The sequence below is a fragment of the Pipistrellus kuhlii genome, unplaced genomic scaffold, assembly GCF_014108245.1.
Source record: "Pipistrellus kuhlii isolate mPipKuh1 unplaced genomic scaffold, mPipKuh1.p scaffold_m20_p_17, whole genome shotgun sequence".
In the NCBI taxonomy this organism is placed as follows: Eukaryota; Metazoa; Chordata; class Mammalia; order Chiroptera; family Vespertilionidae; genus Pipistrellus; species Pipistrellus kuhlii.
Window position 1 is genome coordinate 15,326,101 of NW_023425482.1, and position 18,795 is coordinate 15,344,895.

Consider the following 18,795-nt stretch of genomic DNA (forward strand, 5'->3'; position numbering starts at 1 on the left):
AAAGAGCTCATGAACACGCTACCTTTTGAAGTAAAAGTTAAGGCACTGGACTGTAAGCACTGGCTCCACTACAAGAGCCAGCATTCCCTGCGTGGGGGCGGGGCTTGGGAGAACAGCCTCTTTGTGGCGTCAGTTCCTGACGCTGCGCGGTTCCGCTCGTTCCCTCGAGGGCGCGTGTCTTGAAGGGGGGCGGGGAGCGGCGGTGAGACGGTGGGTTTCCTCCACCGCGGGCACGCGAACGAGCTGGGGATCTTGGCCTCCCGGGGAGGTGCCCTCGGCCCGGCTTCTCCGAGGCCATATTGTGTGGGAAGAGGTGAGGACCGTGCCACCCCCGGTGCGCGCTAACGTGGCAAAAAGTGCTGCTCCTGGCTCGGCAGTGCCCGTGGGCGCCGCGTGTCCGAGCTCCGGCTGCGGGCGGGCGCGGGGATTGTGCCCCGCATAACCATAACCCGCGGAGGTAGGCCCGCCCGCCATCCCTGCTTCCCGTGTCTGGGGACCCCCTTGTCACCTTGGGTGTCGGGGGTAACTGGACTAATGGGCCCCAGCCCAGGCCTCTGGAGAGGAGGGTCCGCTGCCGAGTTTATGGGGGGAGTGGCTCACCGTCCTTCCCACGTCGCCAAACCCTTCACTCCGCTGGCAGCCGACCTGCCTTAACTTTTACTTCAAAAGGTAGCGTGTTCATGAGCTCTTTGCAACTGTCATAGCAAGCGGTCTTGGTCTTGCGGGCCAAAAAATAATAATAATAATAACCTGTTTAACTGAGTTATATTGTTGCACAGGAAGAAGCTGTTCAAGATCTGGGAGAGAGTGGGTTTGAATTTTAGTGGACCCAGTATATATATATATATATATATATATATATATATATATATATATATATATACACACACATACATACATATATACATACATTTCTTCATCTGTTGTGCAGGCTCATCCAGACTCACATAGGTTAAAGAGGTGATAGACCGTTCTGGGCTGCTTCATCTTAGGCATCAATGCTTCTTACAGCAAGTTCTGCCTTCCTTGCTGTTAGTAGCTCTTGGTGTGTTGTATCTCCGGTTTAATTGCAGGCTGTTTCTCTGAGTATCTGCCTTCATAAAATATATTGCCCTGTGATAGCAGCCGCATCCCTTCCCCCTAGAAATGAGAGGGAAATCCAAATGGAAGGTTTTAGGGTCTCCCATACTTTTCTTTTGCTCCAGTAGATGCAAGACTTAATGTTGGTTTTCTGACTTTAAAGTCACAATTATATGTTTCTGCCAGGTTCTTGTTTTTAAATCACTCTGATCTGATTTTCTATGACCAATTATTGCAGTAACAGGCCCGCACATCTGAACTGCTAAGTAGATAGGCATGTGAAATGATTTTAAAAGTTTATTTGAGCAATATTAACCGGAAGTGGTTTGGAGCACTCTGGAGAAAGGAGCTAGGAGAAAGAGAAAGTGCATAAGCAAGAAGGGAAATTATTTGATTGGCTATAGCTTAAACCCTAATTGGCTGTGATTGGTTGTCCTTAGTATTTCGATATAAGCTTTGTAGAGGTAAGAACGGTCCAAACCTATAATTTTATGTGTGTATTTGAACCAAACTGACAAATGCCAGGAAGCAGAATCTTGATGGACTGAGAAAATACTTTAGAGAATGGCAGTTTTGCAACTTATTTTATGTATTAGAATAAAAGGAGGCGTAGGAGGGATACATGAAACCCATGTAGATTAAGGGAGCTGGAGAAAGCACAGCAGGGACATCTGCGGGACTGGATAAAAAGGCCCAAGAGAGAAACACATAGATGTTTTACATTGGTACATACAGGATAGTCAATCATCAACATTTATAGCACACTAGAGGCCTGATGCAGGAAATTCCTGCAAGAGAAGGCCTTCCTTCACCCAGCTGCCAGCACCGCACTCCCTCTGGCATCCGGGACCCCGGCTTTCCTCCGGCCACCAGCAGGCACCGGGACCTGGCCTTTCCTCGAAGCCCGGGCTTCATCCAGAAGGTGATCCAGAAGGATGTCCGGTCTAATTAGTATGTTACACTTTTATTATTATAGACTAGAGGCCTGATGCATGAAAATTCATGCAAAAGTAGGCCTTCCTCTCCCCCCCCCCCGGCCAGCACCGGCTTCTCTCCAGCACCCAGTCCTGGGCTGCTTCCCTCTTCCAGCCACCCACAGGCACCAAGGACCCGGACTGGCTTCCCTCCAGCCCTGGCTTCGTGAGGAAGGATGTCCGGAAGACATCTGGTCTAATTAGCATATTACCCTTTTATTATTATAGATTGTAGATAGAAGGTGGTATGTGGGGAACAAGATGACAATGAGGGCTTCTCTGGTCTCTTGCTCTGGTGGTCGTTGTGCTCTCAGGAGTCTGGAAAAGGAGAACACTCTGGTATTTCAAAAGTGTGTTTTTTTCGATGCGGAAAGACAATAGGTTCACTTAAGGTAAAGACTGACCTTTGTTAAGGAATCTACAGGCCTAGGACATGACTACCCACCATAACTTGCTTTTTGTTAGCAAGTTTTATATTCAAGTCACCTATGTAGTTACTTTTGGTCTCTGAGTTTGGAAAGCTTACCATATAGGCCTTCCCTGAGCTTGTCAGGTTTAGGATGTGGCCCTTCTTCCCTTCACATCCAAAGGTTCCTCCAGATTTGGTTTTCCTCAAAATCAAAGGTTCTTTTTACTAATACTAATTACAGTTGACACTAATTACCCTCAATATTATAGCAGTTACTTTTTATAGATACTTAATCCTCACAATAACCCCTTGGATTAAATTTGACTATATTATTTTAATGGATGAAGAAACAGACACAGATTAAGCAATCTACCCAGTTCCACACGGTTAATATAGGCAAAGCTATCATTAGAATCCGGAAATGGTGACTAGAACCCACACTTTTCACAATTCCTATGAGAACACTTGACTAATGAGAAGCTACTGGGCTCTGTCACTTCACTCTGCATCATAAAACGTTATAGGAGAAATTAGGTTGCTTTCCTGAGAGGGGCATCAGTAGAGATTTACTGGAGGGAAGTACAGAACCAATTTGCACCCTAGCCAGTTTGTCTTGGTAGATAGAGTGTCATCCTGCAGGCTGAAGGTCACAGGTTCAGTTCTGGTCAGAGGCTCAATCCCCAGTGAGGGGTGTGCAGGAGGCAGCCAATCAATTATTCTCTCTCATCATTGATGTTTCTATCTCTTTCTCTCCCTTTTTCTCTGAAATCAATAAAAATATATTTTTTCAAAAAGAGAACTAATTTGGGGGATGGGGGTAAAGGAGACAAAAATAAAATACCTGAAAGCGAGGATAAAAAACAGCTTGGCCCTGACTGGTTTGGCTCAGTGGCTAGAGCATTAGCCTAGGAACCAAAGGGTCTCTGGTTTGATTCGGGTAAAGGGCACATGTCTAGGTTGCCGGCTTAATCCCCAGTGTGGGGCATGCAGGAGGCAGCCAATCAGTGATTCTCTCTCATTGATGTTTCTATCTCTCCCCCTCTCTCTTCTTTTCTGAAATCAATAAAAATATATATTTTTTAAAAACAGCTTGAAGAAATAGTTGCCTTCTGGGGTTGGTAGGATTGGGGATTTCTTTGATCTTTCCTTAAAGATGAAAATGGGCAAGGAAGTGGGAGAAAATGACCCGTAGGGTTTCAGATAAAGAAACCTCAGTGTGAACACAGGTTGAGCTACACCGGAAAGCCTGTTGAAATATTCTGGTGCGAGGGTGTAGCCTTGTGCATTTAGGATGGTTGTGATTTTTGGTCAGGCTCTCAGCACCAGCTCAGCCATGTGGACCCCAGATGAGATTGCGCGCCTGTGTTACGAGCACTATGGGAGCAGGCTGCCCAAGCAGGGGAAGCCTGAGCCCAACCGGGAATGGACGTTACTGGCAGCCGTGGTGAAGATACAGCTTGTAGCTGGCCAAGCCCGTGACTGCCCTGACAAACAGGTCCAAGGTGAGACATTTCTCCTTGAAACTCTCCCTCTTTTTGTCAGAGATGGTGGAATGCTACACAGCTCTACACAATTGGACATGTTCCCTTGCTCTCCGCCAGGTGGCACAGTACTTCAAGCAGTGGGAAATGGCCTTGCTGGAACCGCAGTCCTAGATGGGTCAGCCTATGGGAATGCTGAGGAGTGTGCAGACTTATTAAACCCAAGGCCTGGGGACTATTCCAATTCTAAAAGCTCACTATTAACTCGTCTTCTCTCCCCTCAGTGACAAAGGAAGTTGTCTCAATGGGAACAGGAACAAAATGCATAGGCCAGTCCAAAATGAGGAAGAGCGGTAAGCCCACGTTGGGTCTACACATTGCCTGTCTAGGGAGCTTTGGAAATGGTGTCCATGTTTGCACTTTCCTCTCCAGGGCCAAGGGGTCATATTACTGAGATGGCTGACATTTCAGTTCCCGCTGTCTGTCACTGGCTCCAGTTGGAAGGACAGAACTCATTCAAAGAATGGGAATAACCAGTGGAAGCAAAGGCTGCCACGAGTACGCCTTCTGAGTGGATTGAAAGTTGGCCAGTATTTTCATGCTCAAACAGAAGTTCCATGGGCTTGGCTAATTTTCAGTATCTCTGAAAATCCAGAAAGCAACTTGACTTAGACTTTGGCACCAAAAAGAATATGGGAATTGATTGGAGATCTGGCATCTTTATCTTCTGCTTCCAGTTAGCAGAGGCCTCCTCGAGTTTCCTTTGCCCATTCTCCTAGCTTTGCCTCCTGTATATGAGGAAGTTGTTCAAGGACCACTATGGATTGAATCCCATGGAAATGTATCAGCATGAGCCTAAGTATGACACCAGGGCACACAAGATCTGCACCCCTGTCCTCCAGATAAACATTTCCCTGTAAATCAGTAGTTCTCAGCTAGGGGAGATTTTGCCCCCATGGGACATTTGGCAATGTCTGGAGACATTTTTGGTTGTCATCTGGGAGAGGGGAGTGTGCTACTAGCTTGCCAGGAATGCTGGACAGACCTCCACAACAAAGAATTTCCTGGTCCAAAATGTCAATAGTGCCGAGTTAAGGAAACCTGCAGTAAGTGCATTGCCGTTAATGATTGTGATGTTTTCTGGCAAAGCCCTCCAGGAGCTACAGGCCGTCCTGGGTGCTGGGGGAAACTGCTGTGTTTGCTGCCAGGAATCAGGGCGTCTCCAGGCTCCTGTGTCTTCACTAGTGTCCTGTCTTTGCCACAGGAGATATCCTCAATGATAGCCATGCTGAGGTCATAGCCAGGAGGAGTTTCCAAAGGTAAAGTCACATCTCCAGAGAGTCTGATTTAGCCTGGGTTGGCCCCAGAATTTGCATTTCTAATAAGCTCCCAGAAAAACAGATTATGTTATCTAGCCTGTGAACTAAACTTTGACTAACACTGGCCTATACAGTGGGTCTCATGCTTGAGTGTACATCAGAATCACCTAAGGGGTTTGTTAAAATCCTGATTGCTGGCCCCACCCCCAGAGATTCAGCAGGTCAAAAGTGGAGCCTGAGAAGTTGCATTTCTTTCATTTCTTTTCTTTCTTTCTTTTTTCTTTTCCTTTTCCTTTTTTTTTTTTTTTTTTTTTTTAGACATTTCTAACAATTTCCAGATGATGCTTATGCAGCCAGTTCAAGGACCACACTTTGAGAATCACTGGTCTAGATTTCTCATAATTCCAAATAACTATCAGTTCCATTGGTCATTAGTAGATCTTTCTTAGTAATTACTCAGCAAGTCTTCCCCTTTACTACAGAGATTGGTATTCTTTCTGATATCATCCTGCATCCATTAGGTACCTCCTCCATCAACTTCACTTGGCGGCCACCCTGAAGGAGGGCAGCATCTTTATCCCAGGGACTCAGAGAGGACTGTGGAAACTCCGACCAGGCCTTTCGTTCTTATTTTTCTCCAGCCATACGCCCTGTGAGTATAGTTAGGCCTTTGGATTAATGTTGCATTGTTTACTTCCTTATAGTTTGTCTTATCCACAGATATGTTTCTCAGAAAACAAAACAAAACACTTGTGGCTGAAGTGTAGCTATAAACAACAGCGATGCCTTTTTGTGAACAGGCCATTGTGCCTCACCATTTCTCTGCCAAGAAAAGGTAGAAGAGAGGGTAGGGGTATTCAGACAGGGGGACTCACTTCTCAGTTTCTCATCAGGACTGGGGAACCTAAAGCCAAAACCCCACCAGGTCTGAAACCAACAGTAAGGCTTAGAAGTATAAACTTATTTCATTCATTCACTGACCTCATTCATTCATTCACGCATTAAACAGATATTTTCTGCTATTTGTCAGGGACAGTATGACACACTGGGGCAGTGAGTAAGACTAGCCCCTTGCTTACTCTCATAGTCTTTCAGGGAATGTTGACAATTATGGTTAGTTAAGGTAATTTTTGGTGAGTTACAGGTGCTGTGGTTGCATTAGACAGGAAGACCAGACCTGGCCTACAGAGAGTCATTTCTATTGGTTTTTGTCTTGAAAATTAAGAATAATTTCTGTCCTTGGTAGGCAACAACTCAGGGATGACTGTCCTCACTGTAAAATCTTTGAAATAAGGATGTAAGATTATTCTCTGTGTATTAAACTTTAAGAGTAACACATGTAGCCAAAACCGGTTTGGCTCAGTGGTAGAGCATCGGTCTGCGGACTGAAAGGTCCCGGGTTCGATTCCGGTCAAGGGCATGTACCTTGGTTGCGGGCACATCCCCGGTAGGGGGTGTGCAAGAGGCAGCTGGTCGATGTTTCTCTCTCATCGACATTTCTAGCTCTCTATCTCTCTCCCTTCCTCTCTGTAAAAAATCAATAAAATATATATTTTTTTAAAAAAAAGAGTAACATGTAATTAGAGCAAAGATAGGTAATCACTCTTAAGAGACAGAATAGCTGTGAAGACTTGATCATAACTCAAATAAAAAATATAGTTTAAGCCAAAATCAGTTTGGCTCAGTGGTAGAGCGTTGGTCTGCAGACTGAAAGGTCCCAAGTTTGATTCCGGTCAGGGACATGTGCTTTGGTTGTGGGCACATCCCCGGTGGGAGGTGTGCAAGAGGCAGCTGGTCGATGTTTCTCTCTCATCTACGTTTCTATCTCTCTATCTCTCTCCCTTCCTCTCTGTGAAAAATCAATAAAATATATTTAAAAAAAAAAAAAATATATATATATATATATATTGAATATATATATCTTAATTTAAAAAAATATTTTTTTAATTAAAAAAAGAAAAAGAAAGAATGAGTCTATTGAAAAAGAGTTAGTTAAGCCAAGACTGGTTTGGCTCAATGGATAGAGCGTCGGCTTGGGGACTGAAAGGTCCCGGGTTCGATTCTGGTCAAGGGCATGTACATTGGTTGCGGGCATATCCCCAGTAGGGGGTGTGCAGGAGGCCGCTGATCGATGACTCTCTCTCATCGATGTTTCTAACTCTCTATCCCTCTTTCTTCCTCTCTGTAAAAAAAATCAATAAAATATATATTTAAAAAAAAAAAAAAAGAAAGAAAAAGAGTTAAGAGTCAAAGGCCAGAAAAATCATAGGGCTCATCCATGCTGTTCTTTACAGTGGTTGCTCTGGTCGTAGGACCAAAGGATGTTTCCTAACTCAGTGTCTCTCAAACTGTAATATGCATACGAATCACCCAGGGATCGTGCTAAAATGCAGATTTAAATTCTGGGGTGGAGCCTGAGGCTCTACATTTCTAATCAACTCACGGTTGATGCCAGTGGTGTTGGCCTGTGGACCACACTTTGAGTAGCCAGGGTCTGGCTGATTCTAGTAGAGAATCAGATGCATCTGGGCATCAAGCACCTAATCAAATGACATAAATCAATGTCCGCATTGATTGGTACTGCTCTGTGAGTGTATTGATCTATGAGAAAAATCAGGACTATTTAGTGAGGTTTTTTAAAAGCTAATCTCTTTCAATTAAAGGTTATAAGATTTTAATCTTTTTAAAATAGCAGTAATTAGGATTCTTAAAAGACCTTACTTGATGGGATAAAAAGTTGATTGCCTTCTGTTAATCTTAAAATCTTTTGGAAATTTTACTGGTCTGTGAAATAAAAATCTAGAGCCATTAATCTAACTCCCTAGCTCATTTAAAAAATATTTTTTACCCAAAAATATAAGAGAAAATTTGTTTAGTAAGTCACAGAGGTAGAAGTGAACAGTAGAAGAAACGGCTCAGGAGTTAATGGGCTGTAGATAGGGGGTCGGGGAAGCTGCCTGCATGTTCCCTGGAGGGAGAGCTCTAAAAAAAAAAATTTTAATGTGATGCCCACCCCTGGTTTGTCTGAAAGAAAGAACACTACCTAAAGAATGTGACTATTTGGCTGTCTTGGCACTTGTTCCTCATTATTAATTGATAATTTGGTGCATGGGTTAGTTACTTCAGACTCTTTTTTTGTGAGTTTTATTAGCATGAGTCAGCCTCTCGAGTGCAGCCATCTGTCAAGATCAAATCTCTGCGCCTGCAGAGTGGGAGGTGAGCCCTGATAAATTCTCCAAAGTCACTGTCACCTTATGAGGTCTCTGGAAATCTGCCAGCCAGCCTCTCTGGCAGCACGCCCACTAATGCATCTCTTGCCTTTCCCACTCTTGGGTTTTAAAGCTACAGATGTATTACTCACACGCTTTAGAAAAGCACCACATTAGGTTAGTGTTTGAAGAAATAGCTCCCTTCTCAAAAGCAGTGCTTTTTTTTCCTTTATTGATTAAGGTATTACATATGTGTCCTTATCCCCCATTACTCCCCCTCACCTGTGTCTGTATCCATTGGTCAGGCTTATATGCATGCATTCAAGTCCTTTGGTTGATCTCTCTACCTTATCTCCATCCTCCCCTACCTTCCCTCTGAGGTTTGACAGTCTGATCAATGTGTCTCTGTCTCTGAATCTGTTTTTGTTCATCAGTTTATGTTGTTTATTATGTTCCATAAATGAGTGAGAGCATGTGATATTTATCTTTCTCCGACTGGCTTATTTCGCTTAGCATAATGCTCTCCAATTCTATCTATGCTGTTGCAAATGGTGAGAATTCCTTCTTTTTTACCACAGCGTAGTATTCCATTGTGTAGATGCACCACAGTTTTTTAATCCACTCACCTGCTGATGGGCATTTAGGCTGTTTCCAAATCTTAGCTATGGTGAATTGTGCTGCTATGAACATAGGGGTGCATATATCCTTTCTGATTGGTGTTTCTAGTTTCTTAGGATATATTCCTAGGAGTGGGATTACTGGGTCAAATGGGAGTTCATTTTCAGTTTTTTGAGGAAACTCCATACTATTCTCCACAGTGGCTGCACCAGTCTGCATTCCCACCAGCATTGCATGAGGGTTCCTTTTTCTCCACATCCTTGCCAGCACTTGTCATTTGTTGATTTGTTGATGATAGCCATTCTGACAGGTGTGAGATGGTACCACATTGTCGTTTTGATTTGCATCTCTCGGAGTGCTCTTTACTAACCTGTTTTTGTTTCTTTTCTATTCCCTGTAAACGCAGAGTAGGTCAGAAATCCCTAAACAAGTATAGGGGAATACCAGCTGTATAATTTACTGTAGAGTTTTTACTCCGAGGATATTCACATACATCTCCAAGATGGGGAAATTGTAAGCATTATTTGCCAAACTTATTTAACCATGAAATCAGCCACCCACTTGTTTTCCAGGACATCTTGTGGGATAACATTCCACAAAATGCACTTGGGAAACTGCTCATTCTAAACAAGTGGTTCTCAGCGTAGGACTATTTTGTTCCCCAGGAGACATTTAGCAACATCGGAGACATTTTTGATAGTCAGACTAGGGAACTCTAATAAGTGGAGACCTGGGAGGTTGCTAAATATCCTATAATGTACAGAACAGACCTTGCAGCATAGAATTATCTGACCCAAAATGTCAGTAATGTGGAGGTTGAAAACTTCTGGTCTAAAACTAGTGTTGCCCTAACTGGTTTGGCTTAGTGGATAGAGCATCGGCCGTAAGACTGAGGGGACTCCCAGGTTTGATTCTGGTCAAGGGCACATGCCTGGGTTGTGGGCTCGATCCCCAGTAGGGGTCATGCAGGAGGCAGCCAATCAATGATTCTCTCTCCCCATTGATGTTTCTCTCTCCCTCTCCCTTCCTCTTTGAAATCAATAAAAATATATATTAACACTAGTGTTTTCAAACTTCCTGTGATAAGAGTTCCCTGGGATCTTTGTTAAAATAGTTTTCCAGACCCCTCCCTTCCAGAGATTATAATTGGCTGAGTCTAGCAGAGGTCAGGGTCTTCAACAAAAGGATTAGTATTAAGCAAATTTGGGCAACTATTCTTAATTCATCTCAGGTCAGCTGGGAGACTAATATTAAGCTTTGTTTAAAATAGTGGTTCTCAAACTTGAGTTTGCATCCGAATCATCTGGAGAGTTTATTAATGTACAGACTGCTGGATACACCTCCAGAGTTTCTGTGGGTCCCACGAATTTGTATTTCTAACAAGTTCCTAAGCTATGCTGCTGTGGCTTAGCGGCACTTTGGGAACCACTGGTTTAAGGTGTTTCTTCTCCTGTAGGTGGGGATGCCTCCATCATTCCAATGCTCGAGTTTGAAGATCAGCCTTGCCATCCTGTCAGTAGAGATTGGGCCCAAAACCCACCAATGGAAGCCCGTGGTAACCTGGAAGCTACTGAAGATAAAAGGAACTGTGAAGACCCAGACGGTCCCGTGACCAAAAAAATGAGGCTTGAGCCCGGAACTCCTGACAGAAAAGTCACCAACGGTGTGGCTCACCATCAGAGTTTTGGCAATCAGGGAAGTGGCCCAATCCTACCGAGTGTCAGCAGCTCTAACATCACCTCAGAGGAGCCGGCCGCTGTTCCTGGGATGGCCCCCAGGGGTCCCAAAGTGGTGGATGTTTACAGGACCGGAGCCAAGTGTGTGCCTGGCGAAGCTGGGGACCCGGGGAGGCCTGGTGCTGCGTATCACCGCGTAGGGCTGCTCCGCGTGAAGCCCGGCCGCGGAGACAGGACTTGCTCCATGTCCTGCAGCGACAAGTTGGCGCGGTGGAACGTCCTCGGGTGCCAGGGGTCACTGCTGATGCACTTCCTGGAGCAGCCTGTGTACCTGTCGGCTGTGGTCATCGGGAAGTGCCCGTACAGCCAGGAAGCCATGCAGAGAGCGCTGGTTGGGAGGTGAGAGGGCAGGGAGGGGGGCTTCAAACATTTAGCGTTGTGTGTCATCATTTTTTTAAAAAGAAAAGGAAATCACTAAAATGGCCAACAATACATCAAGTGATTTGTGTTAAAATGTCTACTGAGGTAAGATATGTACACAGATAATAATTTAATTAAAAAAAAAAATTTTTTAACTCTACTGAGGAAATTTAATATGGTAAGATGCACATGTTTAAAGAACAATTTAGAAGATAAAAGTAAGTTCATTTTAGTCTTAAAGGACATATGATATAGAAAAAGATTGTAAGAAGTTATACACAAAGCTATTAATATTTATTACCACTGAGATGTGACATTATTGGTAGTTTTTTCTTCTTTGCAATTATTGCATTTTCTAATTTTTCTACAGTATACACATATTGCTGTTACATTTTTTTTAAAAACCTTCAAACATTAGTGTTAATTTTTAAAAAGGTAAATGAAGGCAGCTAAAGCCCATGAATGCTGTGGTAACTGAGGGCAGAATGAAGCCATGGCCAGGGGAAGGCCTGTGTCAAATGGCCTTTGCCTCTCACCGAGACAGGGGTGGTGATGTGGTCCACAGTCCCAGATACTCTCTTTCTCAAGGAGCGTGCCTGAACTGAATGCATTTTCCGTCACGTTTAGGTGTCAGAATGTCTCCTCTTTACCCAAAGGCTTTGGAGTTCAGGAAGTGAAAATACAGCAGTCGGATTTACTGTTTGAGCAGAGCCGCTGTGCAGTGCAGGCAAAAAGGGCTGGCAGTCCAGGGCGGCTTGTTCCTTGTGGAGCAGGTAAGGGACCAGGTTCCACTTGCCCTGGAGCAGCTTGTCCCCAGACCATGGAGTGGCTTGGGACGGGCTGCATCCTCGGCCTGGGGATGCAAACCGTCAATAGTGTGGACTTTGGAGACACCCACACGGGTTCATAATCTCTGTGACCCTGGGCAACCTACTTATCATCCTCTTTCAGCCTCATTCCTTCACCTTTAGATAAGAATATAATTTGTTTATCAGGGTTGTTATGAGGATTAAATGAGAAATTCTGTTTCATTCATTTACTGTGTGTTTAGCATATAATAAATGCTCAGTGATAGTTGTTACGATGAGGAGGAGGAGGAGGAGGATTAATTATGAACCACTTGTACTCTGGAAGCCAAGGATCAGAGTGACCTTCACTGTGCCTGACGTTATATCTAGCTCTCATGGGTCTGCAGAAGCAGGGAGACGTTTTTATTAAAACACTTCTGGGGTTATTAGAAAAACGAACAGTTTTAACTCTAGAATCTTATCTTTTCACAGCCATCAGCTGGAGTGCAGTTCCTGAGCAGCCATTGGATGTCACTGCCAGCGGCTTTCCGCAGGGAACAACAAAGAAGGGGATCGGAAGCCTTCAGGCCAGGTACAGCACCCTGGGACAGGAGACGGTATACCACACCACAAATCCCACACCTCATCATCCCCAAAAGAAAACCCAAATCCGTTAACGGTCACTCCCCATTTCTGGCAAGCCCTAATTTCCATTCTGTCTCCACAGCTTTATCTATTCTAGATGTGTCATATAAGTAGTATCATAATCATTTTATGTCTAACTTAATTCACTTAGCATTTTTTCAAGGTTCATCTATGTTGTAGCATTTATCAGTTCTTCATTCTCTTTTTTGGCTAAATAATACTCCATTGTATGATTATATCACCTTTTGTTTATCTACTCATCCATTGATGGACATTTGGCTTGCTTCACTTTTTGGCTGTTATGAATAAATGCTGCTATGAACATTTGTAACAAGATTTTGGGTGGACATATGCTTTCAGTCCTCTTGTGTGTACCTAGTAGTGGAATTCCTGAGTATTAAGATAACCTTACATGCCCTAAATGGTTTGGCTCAGTGGATAGAGCATCAGCCTGCAAACTGAAGGGTCCCAGGTTTGATTAAGGTCAAGGGCATGTACCTTGGTTGCGGGCACATCCTCAGGAGGGGGCGTGCAGGAGGCAGCTGATTGATGTTTCTCTCTCATCAGTGTTTCTAACTCTCTATCCCTTTCCCTTCCTCTCTCTAAGAAATCAATAAAATATCTTTTTAAAAAAAAAAAAAAAGATAACCTTACATTTAACTTTTATGGTACGGCCAAACTATTTTCCAAACAGCTATACCATTTTAGTTGAATTTCTTTTTCTTTTTTTTCTTTTCTTTTTTAATTAGAGAGAGAGGAAGGGAAAGGATAGAGAGAGAGAAACATCAGTGAGAGAAAAACATCATTGATTGGCTGCCTCCTACACACCCTTTTCTGGGGATTGAGCCCAAACCCTGGGCATGTGCTCTGATCAGGAATCAGTTCCCCCCCATCCTTTGTTCTTGGGTCAATGCTCAACTACTACTAGTTAACCACACCAGCTGCACCATTTTTTAAAAATATGTATATATATTTTATTGATTTCAGAGAGGAAGAGAGAGAGAGATAGAAACATCAGTGATGAGAGAGAATCATTTGTCAGCTGCCTCCTGCACACCCCACACTGGGGATCGAGTCTGCATGTGTCCTGACCAGGAATCAAACCATGACCTCCTCGTTCATAGGTTGATGCTCAACCACTGAGCCACACCAGCCAGGCAGCTACACCATTTTAAAACTTCCACCAGCAATGTATGAGTTTCAGTTATCCTACATCATTTATAATACTTGTTATTGTCTGTCTTTTATATTAAAGCCATTCTAGTGTGTGTAAAGTGCTATCTCACTGTGGTTTTGATTTGCATTTCCCTGATAACTAATGAGCTTAAGTATCTTTTCACGTACTTTATTAGCCATTTGTATATCTTCTTTGAAGAAACATCTATTCAGATCCTTAGCCCATTTTTAAAAATTGTTTTATTTATCTTTTATTTTTGAGTTGTAAGATTTCTTTATATATTCTAGTCACTAGTCCTTTATCAGATGCACTTTTATAAATATTTTCTCCAATTCTGTGGGCTGTCTTCCCATCTTTTTTTTTTTAATATATATATTTTATTGATTTTTTTACAGAGAAGAAGAGAGGGGGATAGAGAGTTAGAAACATCGATGAGAGAGAATCATCGATCAGCTGCCTCCTGCACACCCCCTACTGGGGATTGTGCCCACAACCAAGGTATGTGCCCTTGACCGGAATCAAACCTGGGACTCTTCAGTCCGCAGGCCAACGCTCTATCCACTGAGCCAAACCGGTCTCAGTTGTCTTCCCATCTTTTGACAGTGTTTAAAACATTTAAAATTTTGATATCTATTTTTTTCTTTGGTTCTTTATGCATTTGGTGTCATGTCTAAGAAACCATTGCCTAATCCAAGGTCACAAAGATTTACTCTGTTTTCTTCTGATAGTTTTATAGTTTAGCTCTTATGCTTTTTATTAGTCCACTTTGAGTTACTCTTTCTATAAGGTGTGAGGTAGGGACCAACTTCATTCTTTGGCATTCAGTTGTCCCAGCACCATTTTTTTGGAAACACTGTTCTTTCCCCCTGGGAGATTTTGAAAAGAATATTTAATTGGGCTTTTCCACTAGGATTCTGGCTTAGTAGGTCAAAGTTGGAACCCAAGAATCACTTATAATAAAGCTCCCTAGTGATTGTATTGGCAAAAGGGCACCCTGAAAATAAGATTTTGTGTCTTCAAATTGGCTTTTGCTGAAGTATAGAGCTTATGAGCTGATGGACATGAGATAGTTATTGTTGTGTGTTTGGAGATTCATATATCTATCTTACCGGTTCTTCTTGTGCTAAATGCTCAGCTGGTCTCATCTACCCTGCTTTTTCCTCCTATTGAGCCACAGGTGCTCTGCAGCAGCCTCAGGGTGGGAGGGGTTGTGGGGGAGTGGCCTCTCCACCACAATCTGGGTTGAGCTGTGAAATTGAACTTCACAGGTGGATTTTTTTTTGACATGTTTATTTGCCTGAATCAACACAAACAACTACTAATTATATCTTATTAGACTTTAAAAAAAAAAAAAAAGGTTCATTCTTCACAGCAATTAACCAGCTTTTAAATGGTCTAGATGGCAGACTTGGCCTGTCCCTGGTGGCCTAGGATGTTGAATTGAGCAATGTTTACAAAACTGTTGTAGGTAGAGAGTTTTGGAGTTCCCTCCCTTCCCTCCACCCCCCACTTCCTTGGCTTCAGGCCACCATTGTCAGCACCTCTTTGGGGCCCAAGGATGTGTGATCAGAGCACAGGAACCACATGTTTCCTGCTGAGTCTTGGTGAGGGGCTAGCGGCAACTCCTACTGGCCCCACCCACCTGACTGTGGTTTAGGTTTGCTACTTTGCTTAAGTCTAAAAATGCTCTTCTTTACTGTGAATCCACACCCTCTTTTACTTGAAACATTCAGCTCAACCACCACTGCCTTCTGGCTCAAAATGATCATCTTTTCTCTAAATTCCCAAGGTAGTGTACTCCAGCTTCTCCCAACATGTCATTGATTTCTGTGTGATTGGGGGTGTCTCCGTTCCCACCTTGGGTCTGTCTCTGGTTATCCAGGTGACTTTGAACAAGCCACCTGCCCTGTGTTCATCTCTAAAACGAGGACATTGGAGTAGAAGACCTGAGGTCTCTGACACATTGTTTCTCTGCACTGAGAAGGCAGACTCCACACAGGGAGGAAGAATTTGGTCGGAAAAGCAGGCGCTTTGTACTTCCTGGCTCCCTTTCTCCCTGGTTGTGTGAACTTGTCTGGCCTCTGAGCTCCCGTTTCCCCAGCAATGAAGCAGGGGTAACCAAGAGTATGTATTGCACAGGAACGTTGTGAAAATTGAAGGAGAGGATGCCTCTAACATGGTGCAGGGCTTGCAGTAGACATCTTGTTAATTAAGATGGATTTCCCCTTCATTTGTCAAATAAAGCTTCATAATACTTGTGAAAAAGTAAGTTTTATTCTAAAGACCAGCAGCTGCTGGGAAGAAAGCAGGTTTCCTCGTTGCTCATTCCTGAGTGCTGGCATCCAGAGGCCACCACCTTCTTTAGAACTCTAGGAAATAGGAACTCAGACTGGGACAATATACTAGTGCAACACTAAAGGAACTATTTTATTTAAATCTTCTTGTTTTCATTTGTTTATTTTTTTAACAACAATGAGCTAATAGGACTCTCATTTTTTGTAAAGCTTACTTTTACCCTGCTTCTTACAGGCAAATTCTTTTGCCCTAAAATGGAAAATTCTCTTTCCTCCCTGTCCAGATAACAAGCATCCCAGGGAATTATTATATAGCTCATTGGATTATAAAAGAAAAGACTGAGGGATTACAAAATAAATGTATATCTAAGTATGTTAGAGTAAGGTTAGTGCTAGATCGAAAATATCAATGTGAAGGTGTAATCTTAAAAAAAAAAAAAAATTATGGGCCCTGGCTCAGTTGGTTGAGCATCATTCAGTGCACCAAAAGGTGCATGATTCCCAGTCAGGGAACATACCCAGGTTGTGGGTTTGATCTGATAGGGGTGTGCGGGGAGGCAACCAATCAACGTTTCTCACATCGATGTTTTTCTCTCTCCCTATCTCCCATCTCCCTCTCCCTTCCTCTCTCTAAAATTAATTTTAAAATATTTTTTAAGCCTTGGCTGGTTTTGCTTAGTGACTAGAGTTTCAGCCTGCGGACTGAAGGGTCCTGGGTTCAATTATGGCCAAGGGCACATGCTTGAGTTGCAGGCTCAATTCCCAGTAGGGGCATGCAGGAGGCAGCCAATCAGTGGTTCTCATCATAGATGTTTCAGTCTCTCTCTCCCGCTCCCTTCCCCCCTGAAATCAATAAAAATATATTTTAAAATATATGTTTTTTAAATTACATATGTATGTATAGCTTTCTTAAGTCTTCATATATATATATATATATATATATATATATATATATTTCAGTAAAATTTAATTTTCTTCATATAAATCTCACATCTTTGCCCTAGTCAGTTTTGCTCAGTGGTTACAGTGTTGGCCGGGCGACTGAAGGGTCCCAGGGTCAATTCTGATCAAGGGTACATACCTCGGTTGCAGGTTTGATCCTGGCCCTGGTCAGGGAGCGTGTGGGAGGCAACCAATCCATGTGTCTCTTTCACATCCATTTTTTTTTTCTCTGTCTCTTCCTCTCCCTTCCACTCTCTCTGAAAATCAATGGGGGGAAAATACCCTCGTGTGAGGATTAACAAAAAAAAAAATCTCACATATTTTATGAGTTTTTCCTTGAATGTTATATTAATTATCTCTTGCTGTGTAACAAATTGCCCCCCAAAATTTAATGGCTTAAAGCAACAATCAACACTTATTATTTCCTATTTCTGTGGGTCAGGAATTTGGGAGGAGCTTAGCTGGATAATTCTGGTTCAGTGACTCACAAGGTTGTGCAGTCCAGTATGTCAGCTGGGGTGGCAGTCATCTAAAGGCTTGAATGTGGTTAGAGGTTCCAATTCCAAAATGGCTCACTCATGTGGCTGTCAGGTCAGTGCTGGCTGTCTCAGGAGGCCTCAGTTCCTCACGATGTGGCTCTCTCCATAAGGCTACCTACCATGTTCCTCTTTACAACATGGTGGCTGAGGTCCCCCAGAACAAGTGACTCAAGAGAACAGGGCAGGAGCCACAGAGTCTTTTATGGCCTAACCCCAGAAGTCACCCTGCACCTGCAACCTCCTAATGGCTATACAGGTCAGTCCCCTTCAGTGTGGGAGGGGATTGCACAGAGGCATGGGTTCCAGGAGACACGAATCACCCCCTTAGAGGTTGGGTACAATAGATGTAAGTTCTTTTTATTTCATTTTCTGGGCAATGTTGTTGAAATCAAATTTTTGTTTCTCTCAGCTACAATCAGTGTTTGTATCCAGCAACTTCTGCTAATACGTATTATCCTATTATTTTATTTAAGAATTCCTTTGGAATTTTTAAAATTTTTATTTTTATTGATTTTTAGAGAGAATAAAAGAAACATTGATTTGTTGTTCCACTTAGTGATGAACTTATGGGTTGCCTCTTATATGTGCCCTGACTGGAGATTGAACCCCAAATCTTGGTGTATCAGGACGATGTTCTAACCAACTGAGCTACCCGGCCAGGGTCTAGAATTTTTTTATTATTATTAAGGTATTATATGTGTACATATCTTTCCATTGCCCAGGGTCTGGAATTTTTTAATATAGATAATCTTTTGTAAGTAGCATTTCCTTTCTAATCCTCCATTCCCTTCATTTTTTTTTGTGCTGGCTAGAACTGACAACATCACACTCATCTGCAAATAATGGCTTTGGTTTTTGCTTTTCTTATATATCTATTCTTATTTATTTCAGAGAGGAAGGGAGAGAGAGATAGAAACATCAGTGATGTGAGAGAACCATTGATCGACTGCCTCCTACACACCCTCTACTGGGGACAGAGCCCGGGCACGTGCCCTTGACTGGAATCAAATGTGGGACCCTTCAGTCTACAGACCGGTGTTCTATCCACTGAGCCAAACCAACTAGAGCTAGTTTTTGCTTTTCAATCTTTATTCCTTTTATTTGTCTTAATAGTCCAGAACCTTCTGTATAATGTTGGATAAAAGCAGTGATGACAAGTACTCTTGTCTTATTCCTGATTTAAGGACATATATTTGCTGTAGGTTGTTATAGATACGCTACCTG

At 43.0% G+C, this 18,795-nt stretch overlaps 1 protein-coding gene across 5 annotated transcripts in view; it reads left to right on the plus strand.

Annotated features, from left to right (window-relative positions):
* Nucleotides 1-144: 144 nt before the first annotated feature.
* ADAT1 (adenosine deaminase tRNA specific 1) overlaps nt 145-18,795 on the plus strand; it is a 26,309-nt gene continuing 7,658 nt past the window's right edge. For 3 of the 5 annotated variants that reach the window (XR_006741851.1, XM_045582671.1, XM_036441076.2), the window contains exons 1-8: nt 172-313; nt 3,776-3,965; nt 4,229-4,297; nt 5,209-5,263; nt 5,785-5,915; nt 10,547-11,165; nt 11,814-11,959; nt 12,467-12,566. Coding sequence is in view for 4 of the 5 variants with exons in the window: in XM_045582671.1 (XP_045438627.1) it covers nt 3,797-3,965; nt 4,229-4,297; nt 5,209-5,263; nt 5,785-5,915; nt 10,547-11,165; nt 11,814-11,959; nt 12,467-12,566 (1,289 nt within the window). In the remaining variant the exon portion in view is untranslated. Of the gene's footprint in view, nt 314-3,775; nt 3,966-4,228; nt 4,298-5,208; nt 5,264-5,784; nt 5,916-10,546; nt 11,166-11,813; nt 11,960-12,466; nt 12,567-18,795 lie in introns of those variants that run through there. The other 2 variants (XM_036441077.2, XM_036441080.2) reach the window with 2 other exon arrangements.